This window comes from Psittacula echo (assembly GCF_963264785.1).
Source record: "Psittacula echo genome assembly, chromosome: 6".
In the NCBI taxonomy this organism is placed as follows: domain Eukaryota; kingdom Metazoa; phylum Chordata; class Aves; order Psittaciformes; family Psittacidae; genus Psittacula; species Psittacula echo.
The window spans coordinates 24,039,791-24,056,431 of NC_137743.1; the positions used below are offsets into that span (position 1 = coordinate 24,039,791).

The following is a 16,641-nucleotide window of genomic DNA, read 5'->3' on the forward strand; positions in this document are numbered from 1 at the left end:
GGCTGAGAGAGCTGGAACTGTTCAACCTGGAGAAGAGAAGGCTCCGGGCACACTTTATTGCAGACTTCCAACGTATAAAGGGGTTTATAAGAAATTTTACCAGGGCCTGTCGTTTTTACTGTTTTTGCAAGGGGCAACGGCTTTAAACGGAAATGAGTGGCTGGGTCCCACTCTCCAGTGAGAATAAAAGCGGCCACACATGGGGGAGCAGCCGAAGGGTCTCCAGCCGCCGGGAGCGAGAGCCGCAAGGTGCCAGACTGGAAGCGGCACCGGGGCCCGGCTGTGCCGCTGCCCCGGCTCCTGCCTGCGTGGAGCAGGGCGAGCTGCAGAGCTGGCTGCAATCAGCCATGAGGTGGCGGCAGGCGCTCACGCTTGGCTGCGACTCCCTCAGTCTCGGTGACTCCCGGTGTCTGCTGACACAGAGGTATCCGGGTCCTGCACCTTCAGCCCCTGCCCCACTGGCATGGAGCACAGCAGGCACCAGCCTGGAGCCCGGCCCGGGACATCCCCGTCCCCCAGGGAGGATCTGAGGGGGAAAGCAGCCAGTCTGTGCTGTGAGCTGCCTGCCCAACCTGGGGACAAGACCTCTCTGGTCAGGACCTTGAACCCACCACCCGATAAGGGTGGTTAATGATCAGAGGTTGGATGTCCCAGCCAAAGGCACGGTGACTGCTGCCCCAGGAGTGACATCTGGGAAGAGCAGCACCGTGCCCCATGGCTCCAGGACCTCGTGGAAGTGCTAGGCTGGCCAGAGGGGACATGCCCTGTGACCATGGCCCCAGACACCACTGCAGCAGAGCCCTGCTTGAGGGCTGGACAGGTTGGCCTGCACCACCTTGAGGCAGGAGCTGGTGTCATGCTCTCCCTGGTGTGAAGACAAACCAAACCTGCCTCTGTCTGGGTTGCCAGCAGCTGCACAGGGCATGCCAAAGTCTCAACATCTGGGCTCTTGGAGGAAGGGCTGAGAGAGTCCCTGGGACAGCTTAGACCCAGTTCCTCGGCACACCATCCTGCACTGCACAGGGATAGAGGTATGACAGGCAGGACATGGAGGCAGGGCAGGAAAGTTCAGGCCAGGAGGGCAGCAGCCCTGAAGAGCAGGCCCAGTGGTGAGGCTGGTACTGATGCAGGATGTGCAGGGCCTGGGATGCGGTATCCAGTGTCAGAGTGCACTGCCTGTGCTGGCACATGATGCATGGTGCCTTGTGCAGTGCTGGTCCCTGGTGAGCAGTGCCCAGTGCTTGTACCAGTGCCAGTATGACATGCTACATTGTTCCCAGAGTGCTGTGCTTACCGTGCCATGCCAGTGCTGGCTGCCAGCCACCCAGTGTCATTGCGCAGTGCACAGTGCACGGCACTCAGCACACAGCACCGGGTACTGCTGATGCCATTTCCAAGCACCAAGCACGTGGTGCATAGCGTGTGATGCTGCTGAGCAGTGTCTGGTATACAGTAACTGGTGTATGGCAACGTGGTACCCAGTGTACCTGGTACCCAGTACGATGCAGCCGGCATCTGAGGCCCGGTAGCAGGTGTGCAGCAGCCGGCACAGCATGCCCCGCATGCACTGCCCAGTGCCTGGCCCCGATGAGCAGCGCCCGGTACCTCGTACCTACTGCGCAGCCCTCGGTGCGCGATATCCGACGCGCGATGCTCAGTTCCCGGTGAGCTGCTCCCGGGGCCGGTGCCCGGTTGCCGCCCCCGTGCCGCCCCCCGCCCCGCCCCCAGTGCCGCCCCCCCGCCTCCGGTGCCTCCCGGACCCGCCCCGTCCCGTGCGCTGCTAACGGAGCATGGCGGGCCCGAGTGGAGGGGCTCGGTGGTCATTGCTGCCGCTGCTCCTGCGTTCCCGCCCGCCGCCGCCGCCGCCGCGCAGCATCCCGGGGCCGCCGCGCAGGACCGCGGGTTCGGCGGCGGCAGCGGCGGGGCCGGCGCGGCTGAAGGGACCGGAGGAGCTACCGGGGCCGGGGCTGTTTCGGACTTTCGTCTGGCTCTTCCTGCGGGGCTACCTGCTGCACACGCACCGGCTCCAGGTGCGGCGGGGCAGCCCGGCCCGTGGGCTGAGGGGTGCGCGGGGGGCTGGGGACCCTGCCCGGGGGTGCTGGGAGGGGCGCAGGGATCGGACAGGCTTCTGGGTGGGCTGCAGGGAAGGTGCTGTGCACGGGAGGGGCTTGGCTTTGCAAGGCGCAGAGTAGGTGGATGCTGTATGAAATGGGCTGCGGGGGGAACAGCCTCGCAGGTAACGGCAGAAAGCTGGATGGGGGCGGCGGAGATGGGGGGGCTGGGCGCGGGAAGCCCCCCTACACCAAGGGGTGATGCTGGGCTAGCAGCATGGAGAGGCCAGCGCAGAACCAGGTGGCTCTGGGAGGGTCCTGCCAGCTCAGGGTTGCTCCGGCATCCCCGAGCCGGCCAGGCAGCCGAGGGCAAAGGTTCAGGGACAGTTCACGGGGCCCTGGCATCACTGGGCTGCGCTGGCCGTGACAAGCTGGAGAGGCCACAGTTCCAGGAGCAGGCAGCCAGGCAGGTGTTTGGACAGATGGTACCCAGGGGAAGGATGGACAAAGATGTTTGTTCTCTTCTGTCAACGCGTTCTCATACATCAGATGAAGCAAGTGATGAGCTCGGCTGGCCGTGAGCCAGACAGCATATTTCAGTGCCCTGGAGCTCTGACCGGCAGGAGGAAGGTGCAAGATCAGGCCTCCCTGGCACCGCAGAGCACCAGGCACTGCTGTTTGGAGAAGGTGCTGTTGCTGGGTGGTGGGGTCTCAGGAACGGGGCACAGGAGCTCCCTGCCTCCCTCCTGCCCTTGGGACTCAAAGCACAGCCTGGCTTTGCAGACAGATGCCTTTCCCCCGATCTCAGCAGCTCCGGCGTCTCTCAGCCCTGCCCTCCGAGGCCTGTGCTGTGTTGGTCCTGGCTGCCAGCAGACACCCGTGGGCAGGCTTCAACCAGGGCCACAGCCGGCCGCGGCCCCACGCAGCGCGTTGGCCGCCTGCGGCACCGGCACCGGGGCGGCCATCCATCCCTCCCCCTCCGCCTGCCACCACGCGGAGAAACTGATCAAAACGTCTCTCCGCGGTGATGAATCCAGCTGAATCCGGGCGCAGGCTGCGATGCAGTCAGTCACCAAGGGAGATTGTACCACGTGCATTCCCGCAGCCGCGGGGAATGAGGACCGGGGCTTCCCTGCTAGGTCCCTCGCAGCCCCCCGGGCGTGGTCCCACCCCACAGGGGCTCAGGTAGCGCTTGGGTGGGATGGAAAGCACCCCTTGGACATGGCCCTGGGCAGATCTACTTGCAAAGAGGTGTTCAGCTGCCCTGAGGAGTGCCCTAGGGGGATGACAGTGCTTCCCAGCAGGGAGGGAGGCACGGCACCCTGGGGTGCAGCCAAGGAGAATGGACTTGTGGCCATCAGAGCCCAGAGCAGAGTGATGCTTGTGGATGTCCCTGAGCTGGCTTGTGAGGCCACGGCCCCAGGGCGATGCCCTGGGGTTGGCAGCCTGCCTGGGAAAGCAGTCCAGTCCTGCCCCAGCCTGGCACTGCCCTCCCACCACTGATCATTAACCACCCTTATCTGTTGGTGGGTTCAAGGACCCACACAAGGACTGTTGTCCTCATCTTGAGCAGAGTTGGGGCTGTGCTAGAAGCAGCAGGGCTTGGACCTGCTGACAGCTTCTGCAATGGCCCTGCATCTCAGCAAAGCCATGTGCTTGGCAGTTGTCGCTGTCCCTCCTGTCCACTCTTGTCCTTGCTTCCCCAAGAGACCCTCCTGATCCTCCATAGCTCTCTGGGGTGAATGAGAGATGCGCCAGCCTGTGCCAAGTGTCAGTACCCGGTGTGGTTAGTACTTTCAGAGGATGTGTGCCTGGAAACACCAGCCCAAGCCATCTGCAGAGTGCTTCAAGGATAGTGCCAGCCTAGGGGGGTCAAAGGCAGATGCTTGAGCCCACTTGGTGCTGAGGGGTCCCTGGGATGGGTGCAGAGTGTGATGGACATATGCAAGGCAGCATCAAGGCAGGAAGGGACTGATCAAGGCCCAGTGCTGGCCCTGTCCCATTTATCCTGGCATGCTCTGGTGCACTGCAGCTGATGTCCCGGCGCATCTATGGCCCTATCTGGAAGTCAACCTTCGGGCATTATGAGAACATCAACATCGGGAGCCCCGTGGTGCTGGAGCAGCTGCTACGGCAAGAGGGCAAGTACCCCATGCGGAGTGACATGGCCCTGTGGAAGGAGCATCGGGACACCCGACACCTGCCCTATGGACCCTTCACCGAGTGAGTCCTGCCTTAGCTGCGCTCTGCAGAGCAGCAAGCGATCCTGTCACTTCCTTGCGTGTAGGAACAGGGTGGCAGCTCACATTGCTCCCTCTCCTGCAACAACGTATCCCCTCAAGCAGAAGGGCATGGCCGTGAGGGGTGGAAATTCCCCCGGGGTGGTTCCAGCCTGGCATGGGGAGGATGCACCCAGGGACTGGGAAACTGCTACCAGTCGCTGTCCCCTGCCGTGTCTCGGCTCTGAGCCCTGTCCCTGTGCAGGGAAGGGGAGCGCTGGTACCGCCTGCGCCAGGTCCTCAACAAGCGGCTGCTGAAGCCCTCGGAGGCGGTGCTGTACGCGGACGCCATCGGGGAGGTGGTGTCAGACCTGATGATGCGGCTGCGGGACGAGCGGAGCCGCAGCCCCTCGGGGGTGTTGGTGGGGGACGTGGCCAACCTTCTCTACCGCTTCGCACTGGAAGGTAGGGGGGTTCTCACCCCTGCCCCTCTCTTCCCATCCCCGCAAGGTTCTGAATTCATCCTGTCCCCCACAGGGATCTCCTATATCCTCTTTGAGACCCGCATTGGGTGCCTGAAGCACCAGGTCCCTGCCGAGACCCAGCGCTTCATTGATTCCATCAACCTCATGTTCAAGAACTCCATCTTTGCCACCGTCCTGCCCCGCTGGAGCCGCAAGGTGCTGCCCTTCTGGGACCGCTACCTGGACAGCTGGGACACCATCTTTGCCTTTGGTGAGCACTGATGATAGGGGCCCAGCACGGTGGGATCAAACTCCCTAAAGATCCTCAAAAGGGGGCACATGTCCTTTTGGCCACCTCACTCTGTCAGCGCTGGGTCCCACTCTCTGTCCTCGCAGGCAAGACCCTGATTGACCGAAAGATGGAGCAGCTGGAGGGGCAGGTGGAGCGGGGCAAGGAGGTGTCTGGCTACCTGAGCTACCTGCTGGCCAGTGGCAGGCTCAGCCTGGATGAGGTCTATGGCAGTGTGGCTGAGCTGCTGCTGGCAGGCGTGGACACGGTGAGAGCCGGGCAGCCACTGCCAAGGAACCCCCACTGCTCCGTGCCAAGGGAGAGGCACAGGGCCATGCTCAGCCGTGATCCCAAGACCTGAGAGCTCTGGGCTGGTGGCTGGGGGGCTGATGGCTGACAGGACAAACCCTCACTGCAGACCCTGTCCTCCCCTCTGCTCCCTGCCCTGCTTCCTGCCTCAGTCTTCCCCATGCTTGCTGCCCCCTCACTGTTGGCTTCCCTGAGCACCAGAGCACAAGCTGGCTGGTGCTGTATTGGTGCGATGCTTGGCACCAGGCTGCATGGGTACCGGCCCAATCTCCCTCACTTCCTTTGGCACTCTGCTCCCCTAGACCTCCAATACGTTGTCTTGGGCCCTGTACCACCTCTCCCGGGACCTAAGCATCCAGGAGACCCTGTACCAGGAGCTGAAAGCCGTTGTGCCTCCCGACCGGTTTCCTGGTGCTGAGGATATCCCCAAGATGCCGATGCTTCGGGCCATTATCAAGGAGACACTGAGGTACAGCTCAGCCTTGCTGCTGCCCTAAGGTCATGGTCACCAGCCCCTTCTCCCCTGCATGAGGGGATGCGCCAGCCAAGCAGAGTGCAGGGCTGGGTTTCAGTCCCTTGGGGCCACTTTCACCCATGTCCTCCCTGGGGAGTGGGATTGAGCAGCTGAGCAGCAGGAGATGCTCACTCAGGTCCTGTCCTGCCTGTGGCTCTCTCCTCTGGGGTCCCCAGATGGGTAATTCTCCCCCACTAACTCTCCCCATATCCCAGGGTCTACCCTGTGGTGCCAACCAATGCCAGGGTCTTCTATGAGAAGGACATTGTCATCGGAGACTACTTCTTCCCCAAGAACGTGAGTGGGGACCATGCCACAGGGACCCCTGCTGTGTTCAGTGGGGCTGGGCAGAGGTCATTAACCCCCACTTCCTGCCCCACAGACCCTCTTCGTCCTGGCGCACTACGCCATGTCCCACGATGAGACCTACTTCCCTGAGCCTGAGCGGTTCCTGCCCCAGCGCTGGCTCCGTGGCCATGGCTCCCCTCACCACCCTTTCAGCTCCATCCCCTTTGGCTACGGGGTCCGTGCCTGTGTTGGTCGCCGCATCGCTGAGCTGGAGATGCACTTGGCCCTCGCCAGGGTGAGCAGGAACCCCCACCCCGGGTAACTTGTCACAAGCTGGGATAGGGGCCCCAGGGAGCCTCCGAGGCATTGCCACCCCCCTTCTCCTCACAGATCGTCCAGGCCTTCGAGGTGCGGCCAGACCCCAGCGGTGTGGAGGTGACATCCGTGTCCCGCATCGTCCTGGTGGCTGACAAGCCCATCAACCTGGAGTTCATCGCTCGCCCGGGGGCCCCTGAATGCGTGCCCACCCCCCAGCCTGGGTGCTGAGGGGGGACCCCACTGCCCTACCAGAAGGGGCATGAAGGCAAATGCACCTCAGCTTGGGCCAGTGGGCTCCCAGCCCTGCTGTGGGAAGATGGGAGGGATGAAGGATGCCCACACATCACCCTGGGGCACTAGTATCCCCTATCGCAAATCAGCAGGAGGCTTGGGGAACTGCTGTGCCTTTCACACGCCGCGAGGGCTTGTGTCCCCCAATCCTGTGCCCAGCCACGCTGCACTGGGGACCTGGGAACTCTGCTGGGGCGGGGGGAGGCAGGGAGGGGGCTTGCAGCCATTCAGTGTCTCCTTCGTCCTGTCCTTGTGTAGCTGTGCGTGGATCTGTGCCTGGAGCCAGGACATCTGGGTCTTCTCTGAATAGCTGACTTTGGTCTCAGCCGATTCTCTGTGCCTCAGTTTCCCTCCCTGCCTCCCAGGGGAGGCTTGACTGCTTGGGGGGAGGGTTTGGGGTTTGTGCCTGGTCCTGAGGGATGGAGCCAGCCCTGGCCCTGGGCAAGTGGAGCACTAAGACAGCACATCGCTGTGATGGAGGAGGCCTGTCACCACCCAGCACTTGTATCATGTCCCCTGGCAGGGCTAGCCTGCACAAGAGGGGTGTGAAGCATGCAGGACCTTTTGCTATCAGCCATTATTCCACTGAAATGCTGATAAGGGGTCACAGGAACTGGGACAGGGCTTGCTATGGGCAAAGCAAGGGAGGGAGGATCACCTCAGCTGCCCCCCTGTCCACAATTGAGAGCATGGGGCTGACATCCAAGGCCATCGCAGGGGCTCAGAGCTGGATGCACTGCCTCTTGCCCAGGCTCCTGGAGGGATGGGGTATGGGACATCCCAGCAGGGAACCCCCGTCACCTTCCTGCTGCTTGGGGATCCTAGCTGGGCTGGGGGAAGCAGCAGGCAGAAGCTTTGCAAGCACCAAGGCTGCCAACCCCACTGGGACATGCACACCACGGCCATGGTGGAGCTATCAAGGCTGTGTGCCCATTCCCCTGCCTCTACCCACATGGGCAGAGGTGCCACCCTGTGCCCATGACACCCTTGCAGGCATCCCAGATTGGGTCCCCCAACCCTGCTCCAATCCCCAGCCTGGCTCTGTCTGCAGGACCCATGCCCAGCTGCACTGGTCAGAAAGGTGAGGCAGCGGTTCCTGGAGCAGGCTGCTTTGTTACAACAAGGCTGAACAGACCAGAAAGTAAACACATACCCCCCGCACACCCCAAATCATTCACTGGGTCCCCATGCAAGTGCCTGTCCTGGCGCCAGCTCCAGGCATCTCCAGCCCTGCGTGACCCTACCGTAACAAGCCTGTGTGTGCAGCTGAGCCTACGCTACCAGGCACTGGGCGCAGCCAGCAGGACTGCACTTGCAGTCATGGATGCCATGGCCAAAGCGCTCCAATCCAGTAGCAGGACAGGAGCGGTGTGGCCAAGTCCAAGGCAGCTGTGTGGGTCCCCGTGCCAAGCTGTGGGCATGTACAGCTCCTCCGGCACAGTGCCCATCCAGCATCACCATGTGCTTGCAGGTGGGAGGCATCTCTGGACCCCTTTTCCTCACTCCCTGCCTCCCCGAGGCCAGCAGGATCTGGCCCCAGACTCAAGACGAGCCCCAGGACTGCGATGGGCAGGTAGGTCCTCCCCACAGAGAGCCTCTGGAGCCCGAGCCTCCTTCCATGGCCCCAGAGCCACGCAAGTGGGCTCCACATCAGCCTAGACAGTGGCACTTCCCTGGTGTCTTGAGAGTGAGGATCGGTCGGTGCCTGCAGGGTGAGAGAGCGTGCAAGGCCATAACACCTGCAGGCACTGGCGCCATGGCCCCCCGCCTGTCCAGTGGACAGTGAGATCTTGCTTCCATCCCTGGCTTGGATGCAAGCCCTGGGGTATGAGCGGAGGGGGACTGGCCCAGAGGGGGACATCCCCATGGCCACTTGCAGCTCCTGATGCAGCCACCCCTGTGGACACCAGGCACGGGGTGAGCAAAGGCATCGTGATGAGGAGGGTACCAATGTCTGGTGTGGTTAACACACACGAGTCCCTGTCACCTTCTATGTGGAGTGCCTGGGCACTGCTGGGACAACTGGTGGGCATGGGGCTGTCCCAAGCCTGTTTCCTAGTATCCCCCAAAAAAGCTTCAATAGCTTTGGGAAATAGCTGGGCACTGTGGCCACGTTTCCCTGCCTCAGTTCAGTCCTAAGGAGGGCTCTGCTAGCCATGGCCCATGGGCCAGCCACACTGTGCACATGGCTAGTGCTGGGCAGCGTGTCCAGGGTATGAGTAGAGATCTATCCCCACTGTGTCCCCTGGGAATGGCACTGGAGGTGCTCAGGTCTCATGGGAACTTTGAAGGGAGGTCAAAAAAGAGCTTTTCTCTTAGGGTGCATCACACTCCAAAACCCTCACCCAGCTCAAAGCCCAGGGATCTGCAAAATCTGCCTCCGACACGCTGCCTGAATGAGGGTCTGGGGGTGTATCTGTGGCAGATGCCCCCATCCTGCCTCACAAACACCAGGGCTCAGAAGCCCATAAGGAGCTCCTGTCATCTTTGTGTCCCCTGGGACAAGCAGCATCCAAGTCCTGCTGTCCCCACCTGGGTACACAGTGCTGCAGGACACCAGCCCCAGCTTCCTCCATCCCCCAGGCCAGTTTGGCTAGGGAGGAGGCAGGTGACCATAGCAGGGAGGTGACGAGGTGCGGGTGACCCAGTGGTGGGGAGGGAACAGGGACACAGTGGCAGGGGACAGCGCCTACCTGAAATGGAGAGAAATGGAAGGTGCAATTGGAGAAACTCGAGCGTTGTGGGCTAAGAGTTAAGAGCATCGATACCTGCCGGAGTGAGCACAAGGGCCTGGAGAATGTCAGAGAGGGAGACAACGCCCCGCGGGTACTGGTTCTCATCCACCAGAACCAGGCGATGGACCTGTGGATGCAGGCAGAGCATCGCAGGCAGGTCAGGCAGCAGGCAGAGGGGGCTGGCGCTGGCACTCACCCTGGCCACTCACCTGCTCCTTGGTGATGCGGTCAATGATGTCCTCCATGGTTTCATGAGGGTAGCAGGTTAGGACACCCTCCAGGCAGACAGTGCGCTGCTGCAATGCCTCCCGCACGCTGATGTCCAGGTTGTTGTAGGTCTTCTGGGCAGCCAGGTGCTGCGGGAGAGGTGACCCCGCTCAGTGCCCCAATGCGTCCTTGCACCCTGTTGTGCTGGCACAGCGTGGGACACTGAGCCCTGGGGTGTCACTGCACATGGTGTGGGTTTGCACGGGCACAGATAGGTGTGAGCACCTCAACAGTCGCATGCAAGAGGCCACGCTTGCGCCTGGGTGTGTAACACACAGGTACTCACAATGACGTCAAACCGGGAGTAGAGGCCGACCACTCGCCCTGCAATGAGAGACAGTGCAGGGGCTGGGGAGAGAGCCCTGGGCACTACCTGCTGAGCTTCCCCTGCACCCCAAGGGCCAGCCCAAGGGCTAGGAAGGGGGTTTTGAGTGGGGATGGGCCCAGAGCCACTGGCAGAGGGAGACGGGGTTTCACCAGTGCTCTCTCCAGGTACCAGCATCGTTGATGACGGGCAGGGCGGAGACACGGCGGTCCACAAAGATCTCCAGAGCAGAGTAGATGGGTGCAGTCTCATGCACAACAGCCACATCGCGGAAGGTACCAACACACAGCTCCTGCACTGTTTTCTTCAGGAAGTGTGGCTTGGGAATGGTGGAGCCCTGCAGCGGGGCAGGGCAGGGCAGCGCTGGCATCTACACACTCCCCAACACCCTTCCTTGTGCCCCTACCCATCCACCCCATGCATGCACATGCAACTCTGGCACTCACAAAGATGTGGAGGAACTTGAGGATGCGCTTGTGTGTGAGGATGTGCAGGACATTGCCTGAGATGGGCTCAATGACGGGCAGGCGGTGGATCTTGTGCTTGATCAGAGAGTAGACAGCATCGAAGAGGCTGCAGGTGATGGGGACAGCATGGGGGATAGGGCTGCATCCCTGGCACACACCCCCAGTGTGTGCTTTCCCACAGTGGGCAGGCTCTCACCTATTGCTTGGGGAGATGTAGACCAGTGGCTTGAGGGAGCCCTGCAGGTAGACATCTACCAAGGGAGAGAGGTGAGAGAGAGGGTCCCCTATCCCCCTCATGCAACCCCAGAACCCACCTCCACATGCTACACAACATCCCCAGCTCAGCCACCCCCATCACCCCCTGCTTTTTACCTCTCCAGGTCTCAATCTTGTGCTCCTCCACCTCGTAGATCTGAACCTGAGGGCAAGGAGATGCCCTGGTCATGGTGGCCCCACGGGCACTCTGCCCCCTTCCACTGGCATCACACCCCATCCCCCTAGGTGCAAGGATCATATTTTTGGTGCCGGGCAGAGGGGCAGCAAGCAGATATTGGGCTGGCCCAGAGCAACCCCTGGTCATGGTGTAGTGATGAAGTGCAGACCAGGAGAGGGAAGAGGGGACCGGGAGAGGTGGGGACAACCCCTCCCTGCCCCATGCCTGCCCCGACCCCCATGTTCTCCCTGCTGAACTCACCAGGGGCGAGCGGTAGTAGCGGTGGAGGATGTTGATGAAATCGGTGATGGTGAGCATCCCTGCAGAGACACGTGGGGCTGGCAGCACTGCCAGGGGGAGGAAGGGGCCATGTGGCACTGCTGGCACTCACCCACAAAGCTCTGTGTCTTGCTGTCCCAGAGAGGGGCCGCTCGTACCCCATTGGCCACCAGTGCCACAAAGGCTTTCTTGATCTGCTGGGGGAATGGAGAGGGTGTCAGGGCGCTCCTGAGCCCGCTCCTCCCCTGCCCATCCCTGCCAATCCCCCGCTTTGTCACCTCCAAAGAGATGTCAAAGACAACAAGTTTGCAGCTGGTGGGGATGGCATCGTAGCAGCAATGGCTCCTCATGAAGTGCATGTAGACCTCAGCATCAGGGCTCTGAAATTCGCTCTCTGGGCCCAGTCCCAGCATCATGTTGGCCAACGAGAAGGTGACAGGCCTTGGGCTCCTTTGTCTGTCCTCTTCATCCTCCTCTTCCCTGGGGCACAAAGCTTCTGGGAATCCTGTGGGCAAACCCACCCCAAAGCTGGCCAGTGAGCTGAACTGCTGGGTCTCAGCACCCTCCTGCCTGGGGGAAGGAGGGAAATGCTCCAGACCCTCATTCCCCGCAGGGGCAGCACACAGCACTGCAACTCTCCAGTCCTGGCGGGGGCGCTGGGAGCTGCTGGGAAGGAGCTGAGGGGTAGGGTGACAAGGGAATGGTGGAGCCCTGCAGCGGGGCAGGGCAGGGCAGCACTGGCACCTACACACTCCCCAACACCCTTCCTTGTGCCCCTACCCATCCACCCCATGCATGCACATGCAACTCTGGCACTCACAAAGATGTGGAGGAACTTGAGGAGGGCAGGGCAGGCAGAGGACCGATGCGCTCATTGCATGAGTGAGCCAGCCGCGCGCGCACACACACACACACACACACACACACACACACACACCCCGCCGCTACAGGCCTAGGAGCTGCCTGCTACGCACCTTCCTCCTCAGGGCGGGCAGCGGCATCCAGCAGCGCCACCTGAGGGGGCACACAGCGAGGGTGTCATCAGGAGGCAGCCACCCCCAGCTGCTGCCTGCACCCACCCTGCTGCCCCTGCCCTCCGGGCAGAGGAGACCCACTTAGGGTACCCTTGCAGGCTGGGCTTAGGGTCAACATCCCACTTCAAAACTCCCAGTGCTCTCAGGCCCTGAGGTGGCTCCAGCCCAGGATGCTCAGCTTGTCTCCCCAGTCTTGGGAGGATCGGCAGGGTCCCTGGCTCAGGACAAAGGCTGGCAGGAGGGCCCAGCTTCTCTCTCTGCCGTCGGAGCCCAGCGCGTACAGCAGCTGCTCTGCGCCCATCCTCTCTCTCCCTCTTCCAAATCCAAGGTGTAAATCCCAACCATGGTTCTTCCCATGACAGGAGCCCCACCAGTTCCACCTGCCCCCGGGAGCCAGCTGGGCCCCGGGAGACCCTACAACAACGAGAGGGGCAGCACCAGACAGGAGGGAGGCAAGCCCGGCTGACCCCGTGCCCCGCGGTCCACAGGAGACCCTACCATAACATAACGGCACGTTCAGCGGGAAGAGCCAACTTTTACGAGCCACCCTGCAATAACAAAGGCGCCGGGACGGCTCCCTGAGAAGCCCGGAGCCAACCCCGGGAAAGAAGCTACCCTTCCCGAGGGGCTGGGACAGCCGGGGCAGGCAGGCGGGCCTTTCCGCACCCTTGTCCTCAAGGCGGCCTGGACGCGGGAAGGGGACCGCCGGTCCCCTACATCCCCCCACCCAGGGAGTGGCCTGCCCCCAAGTGGGGGGCTCTCGGGCCAGGCTCCCCACCCGCCCCGGCGGTACCTGGGGCGCGGCGGGGCCGGGGAGTCGCTCCATGCTGACTGCGAGGCAGCGCTGCTATTCTGGGCCCGCGGCTGGCGGGGCCCTGGCAGATAGGGTGACAGCGAGCAATGCCAGCCATGCCCCCGCCACCGCCGCGGGGGGGGACACACAGACACTGCCACCGCCGTGCAGTGCCCACAGCCGCTGCGCCGACTCGCCACCCGGCAGCACCGGGCTGGAGGGGTGGCTGAGGCCTGGGGGCGGCGCTGGCCCTGGGGACGCGAGGCAGGGTGTGATGCGGGGTTGCTGAGGGCAGAATCCTGCCCTCCCGCTCCTAGGACCCCCATCCCCCAGACGCAGAGCTCAGCCTGCCCTGTCCACCCTGCCCGACGCTCCCCAACCCCATCTGGCAGCAGGAGCGGGTGGCAGGCACAGCATCCTCCACAGATGTTGGAGGGCAGCATCCAGCCACGGGCTGGATCTGCTGGGGTCCCTGAGAGCTGCTGGAGACACTTTGCCCCCGACGCTGCCTCAGCCCTGCCTCCGCGGTTCCACCGTCCCCAGCCACCCCGGGTCTCCCTGCCAGGGAACCTCCATCCTCACCCACGGGGCCACCCTCGTCCACCCACCCTCCACTCGCTCCCAGCTCCACTGCTATTTCAGGAAGGTTCAAATAACCCTTGGCTGGCTGCCAGGCCAGCCCTGGAGCAGCCGTGGGTGAGCGGGCCAGTGGCTGCAGGGCCAAAGTGGCACCAGCTGACTCCCAGGGGGGACAGATGGACCCTGGCCCGAGGCCGGGTGCAAGGACCAAGGCTGCTGGTGCAACCCCAGGAGGAAGAGGAATGGGGAGGTGTAGGGCTTGGCGCTGGGAAAAGGCCAGCAGGGCTGGGGTTACGGGAGGACACAGTGCTTGCCCTGGCTCCGGTGGCCCTTGTCCCGCAGCGGTGCGGGAAGGTGGGCTGGATGGGGCCAGACTCTTACAGCCGCGCCGAGCGCGGCTCCTGCCTGGGCACCGCCGGGTGCTGGCAGCTGGGAAGGGAGCAGGCATCTCCACTTTCGGAGGCTATTTCAGGTGCTGGAGGGAAGCCGACGAGCGATGAGATAGTCACCAAGGAGACGGGAGAAACAGAGCCCAGCTCCGGGCAGCAGGGGGCTGCGGGGAGAGGGGAGGGAAGGGCTTCCTGCAAGCCCCAGGGCCTGCGCAGAGAGCTCAGCCCTGACCTCAGCCCCGAGTAATCCACCCGAGGTGCCCAGCATCCCCCCGGCAGGCGGTGAGACAACACCTGAAAACAGCAATGGACAGCTCAGGGGAACCCAACCTTTCCTTCCCCTGCTGCAAGGCTGGGCTGCTCTGTCCCTGCTGGTCAGTGATCTGCAGGAGAGGCCCAGGACATAAGGCAGATCCCAGACCCCAGCTATGCTGGGAGCTGCTCCCCCATGCAAGGGGCACACTTACCTGCCATAGGGCAGCAAGAACGACCTCAAGCTCAGGGAAGGACACAGAACAGTGGGGTAGTGGCACAAACGCTGCCAGTACCAGAGCCTGCTTAAGAGTGGGTAGAACCAAGATGCACTACAGATCCAAAAGGTTCAGGGAGGACCTGATGGAGGCAGATGGAGGCCAGGAGAGCAGCTGAGTGCTAAACTTTAATAAAAATCCTTAAGAAACAAAGGGAAAATAGCAGAGCCCAGAAGAAGAGCACCAGCCTGCAGTCTCCACACAAATGCTGTGGACCACCTGGGAGAGCTAGCAGCCCTACTGTCCCCACAACAAACCCCATAGCTGGTACCCATGGGCTCTCTGATGTGCATGACCCAAGCTTCACCCAGGCCCCAGGGCTGGCAGGCAGCAGCAGGTAGGATGTTGGTGCAGGTGCTGAGAAAGGACGAAATGGGTCAGTTGAAAGACCGTGCTCCTTCCAGAGGAGCATAGTAGGGAGTGGCTGGGGACTTCTCCAGGGGACAAACTGCACTGGGGCAAGTGCAGACTCAGCTCCCCACAGCTCATGGAGACATAGGCAAACAAGGGCTCAGCCCATGCTGGTCAGGAATGGGAAGGCCAGGATGACTAAGTTGCTAAGCCACTGTCTATCATATTTGAAAAATCATGGCAGTCAGGTGAAGTTCCCAACGACTGGAAGAAGGGAAATATAACCCCCATTTTTAAGAAGGGGAAAATGGATGACCCGAGGAATTACAAACCAGTCAGTCTCACCTCTGTGCCTGGCAAACTCTTGGAGCAGATTCTCCTGGAAGGCATGCTAAGGCACATGAAAAACAAGGAGGTGGTTGGTGACAGCCAGCATGGCTTCACTGAGGGGAAATCCTGCCTGACGAATTTGGTGGCCTTCTATGATGGGGCTACGGAACTAATGGAGAGGGGCAGAGCACTTGACGTCATCTACCTGGACATGTGCAAAGTGTTCGACACTGTCCCACATGACATCCTTGTCTCTAAATTGGAGAGACATCAGTTTGATGGGTGGACCACTCGGTGGATAAAGAACTGGCTGGATGGCCGTACACAAAGAGTTATGGTCAATGGCTCGATGTCCGGCTGGAGACCAGTAACGAGTGGTGTCCCTCAGGGATCAGTGTTGGGACCGGTTTTGTTCAACATCTTTGTCAGTGACATGGACAGTGGGATTGAGTGCGCCCTCAGCAAGTTTGCCCATGACACCAAGCTGTGTGGTTCGGTTGATATGCCGGAGGGAAGGGATGCCATCCAGAGGGACCTCAACACGCTTGTGAGGTGGGCTGATGACAGCCTTATGAAGTTTAACCATGCCAAGTGCAAGGTCCTACACCTCGGTCAGAGCAATCCCAGGCACGGCTACAGGTTGGGCAGAGAAGAGATTCAGAGCAGCCCTGCAGAGAAGGACTTGGGGGTGTTGGTCGATGAGAAAATGAACATGAGCCGGCTTCAGTGTGCGCTCGCAGCCCAGAAAGCCAACCGTATCCTGGGCTGCATCAAAAGGAGCGTGACCAGCAGGTCGAAGGAGGTGATCCTGCCCCTCTACTCTGCTCTCGTGAGACCTCACTTGGAGTATTGTGTGCAGTTCTGGTGTCCTCAACATAAAAAGGACATGGAACTGTTGGAACAAGTCCAGAGGAGGGCCACGAGGATGATCAGGGGACTGGAGCACCTCCCATATGGAGACAGGCTGAGAAAGTTGGGGCTGTTCAGCCTGGAGAAGAGAAGGCTGCGTGGAGACTGCATAGCAGCCTTTCAGTATCTGAAAGGGGCCTACAAGGGTGCTGGGGATGGACTCTTCATCAGGGACTGTAGTGACAGGACAAGGGGTAACGGGTTCAAACTTAAACCGGGGAAGTTTAGATTGGATCTAAAGAAGAAATTCTTTACTGTGAGGGTGGTGAGGCACTGGAATGGGTTGCCCAGGGAGGTTGTGAGTGCTCCATCCTTGGTGGTGTTCAAGGCCAGGTTGGATGAGGCCTTGGGTAGCATGGTTTAGTGTGAGGTGTCCCTGCCCATGGCAGGGGTTTTGGAACTAGATGATCTTAAGGTCCTTTCCAACCCTAACTATTCTATGATTCTATGACTCCAAGCTCAGCCAGCTACCATGAA

The 16,641-nt window shown here is 61.4% G+C and overlaps 2 protein-coding genes across 2 annotated transcripts; one reads left to right on the forward strand and one right to left on the reverse strand.

Annotated features, from left to right (window-relative positions):
• Window positions 1-1,790: 1,790 nt before the first annotated feature.
• On the forward strand, window positions 1,791-6,680 carry CYP27A1 (cytochrome P450 family 27 subfamily A member 1; the record flags this gene model as incomplete). The annotated part of the gene is made up of 9 exons (XM_080621977.1): window positions 1,791-2,030; window positions 4,084-4,274; window positions 4,536-4,735; window positions 4,781-5,005; window positions 5,131-5,291; window positions 5,635-5,801; window positions 6,062-6,143; window positions 6,229-6,429; window positions 6,525-6,680. The coding sequence occupies 9 exons, from the start codon at window positions 1,791-1,793 to the stop codon at window positions 6,678-6,680; spliced, it is 1,623 nt and encodes a 540-aa protein (XP_080478103.1).
• A 2,808-nt stretch (window positions 6,681-9,488) lies between these two features.
• On the reverse strand, window positions 9,489-12,257 carry PRKAG3 (protein kinase AMP-activated non-catalytic subunit gamma 3; the record flags this gene model as incomplete). The annotated part of the gene is made up of 11 exons (XM_080621619.1): window positions 12,224-12,257; window positions 11,528-11,754; window positions 11,362-11,443; window positions 11,232-11,290; window positions 10,910-10,955; window positions 10,734-10,788; window positions 10,517-10,643; window positions 10,242-10,407; window positions 10,032-10,069; window positions 9,688-9,834; window positions 9,489-9,605 (listed from the first exon to the last, which is right to left on the reverse strand). Exons 2-11 carry the CDS (start codon window positions 11,663-11,665, stop codon window positions 9,489-9,491), a joined length of 975 nt encoding a protein of 324 aa, XP_080477745.1. The 5' UTR covers window positions 11,666-11,754; window positions 12,224-12,257.
• Window positions 12,258-16,641: the final 4,384 nt, after the last annotated feature.